Here is a 1,702-nt window from a genome sequence, read left to right on the forward strand (position 1 = left end):
CGATCCTGCTGGGCCCTCCAATACCCTGGGCTGCACGAGCCCCTGCTCCTCCGGACCCCCTGGTACCAGCTGTGGGCTTGGGGGAACCCCCGAGACTCCCCGCCATATTAATGCCCCGCACTCACCAGCTCAGGAGGGGGCGCCGGCTGGCAGGACGATGTCACCTGGGAGCAGAAGGGACGGGGTCAGTGCCAGCCCAGGCGCCCCTGAGTGCCAGCCCGGCCCCCCGGCCGTGACGCCAGCGTGACGGGGCAGGAGGCGGCCCCGGCGGGGGGCTGGGGCTGTTTTCCTTGGCCCCTTCCCTCATGAGCACACAGAGGCCGTGATTCACGGCGGGTGGGGGGGTTATATATAGAGCAACACAAACAGGCCGCGCCCAGACATGCACACACATACACACGCACACTGGGGCCATTCAGCCCGGCCCCCTGCCCACCACTGCTGCGGTGACCCCCCTTCGACTCAGCCCCCCAGGGGGACCCCGGCCCCCTGCTCCGGCAGCTAGCCTCGCTCCTGGCCTGGGCACCCCGATGGCACCCCACGGCAGGGGGCAGCGCCAGGCCAGGGTGGGGGGACAGGGCTGCCCCCCCAGTCAGTAGGAGTTGATTTGCATATGCAAAGATGACATCACCACTCCCCCCAGATGCCCCGCCCCACACTGCTCTGCTCCTGCCGGTGCCCCCCATCTCAATCTGCCCCTCCAGCCCCTTCTGGCCCCCTTCTGGCTGCTGCCAACGGGCCCTCCCCCTCCCAAAGCCCCCAGCCCTGAGATACAGAGCAGCCTCCTCCCAGCTTCCGGCCCCCAGCCAGGGCCTGGGAAAACATCTGGAGCAGCTGGGGGCGGGGGATGCGGGAAGCCAGAACCGCCAGGGAAAGGCGTCAATGGCCACCCGGGGAGGGGAAAACTGAGGCACGGGGCAGGGGGCACTGCCAGGCTCTGCTGCCCACCTGGGGAAACTGAGGCAGGATGCAACCACCATTAGACCCCGCTCTGTCTCAGAGCTTGGACCAGGACCCAGGAGGCCCCGGCCCCGGCCGGCTGGTCGAGCCACTGACCCCTCTTCATCGTGCCTGGGGGAAACCCAGGAGTCCTGGCTCCAAGGCCTCCCCATCTCCCCAGCAGCCCTTGCTCCCTCTCCGGGGGGACCCCAGGAGTCCTGGCTGATGCTCCCCTGGCTCCCTCTGCTCTCAGCGCCATGTCCCCTTGCAGGGACCCAGCACCCGGCACCCAGAGACCTCCTTGGGGCCATGCCCTGCCCTGCAGCAGCACCCATGGGCACCGCTGCCCACCCGGTACCAGCCCAGGACCCCGTCCCTTTCCTCCCCTCCTCTCTCCGTCACGCCCTCGCTTTCTCTCCCATCTCACATGCAACCGAGACACACGCGCGTGCACACAGGTATGTGCCTCACCCCCGATAAACCCCCCCACCCCCGTGCTGCCCCCTATGGGGGGAGCTGAGAACAGTGGCTGTGGGGGGGCTGTGGCATCCATCCCGCTGTGTTACCTGGGGGCAGCAGGACACTTGCTCTCTGGGCTCCTGGCACCGCGAGCAAGCCCCATGCCCGTCCCTGCCCTGCGCGCCGGCTGGCCGGCGGGACAGCACTGAGCCTGGGGCCTGCTGTAGCTGCAGCCCTGGCCCGGGGCCAAGGCAAACCCAGCCTTACACAACCATCTGCCAGGGCTTAAAGGGCCAGAGGAGCC

General features: G+C 68.7%; 1 protein-coding gene across 1 annotated transcript in view; it reads right to left on the bottom strand.

Moving 5' to 3' along the window:
- TNS2 (tensin 2) overlaps nt 1-1,702 on the bottom strand; it is a 19,866-nt gene that overhangs the window by 13,241 nt on the left and 4,923 nt on the right. Inside the window, exon 4 of the mRNA XM_025212273.1 lies at nt 126-164. Within this exon, the coding sequence (XP_025068058.1) occupies nt 126-164 (39 nt within the window). The remainder of the gene's footprint in view (nt 1-125; nt 165-1,702) is intronic.

The sequence above is a fragment of the Alligator sinensis genome, unplaced genomic scaffold (genome assembly GCF_000455745.1).
Source record: "Alligator sinensis unplaced genomic scaffold, ASM45574v1 scaffold1542_1, whole genome shotgun sequence".
Taxonomy (NCBI): domain Eukaryota; kingdom Metazoa; phylum Chordata; order Crocodylia; family Alligatoridae; genus Alligator; species Alligator sinensis.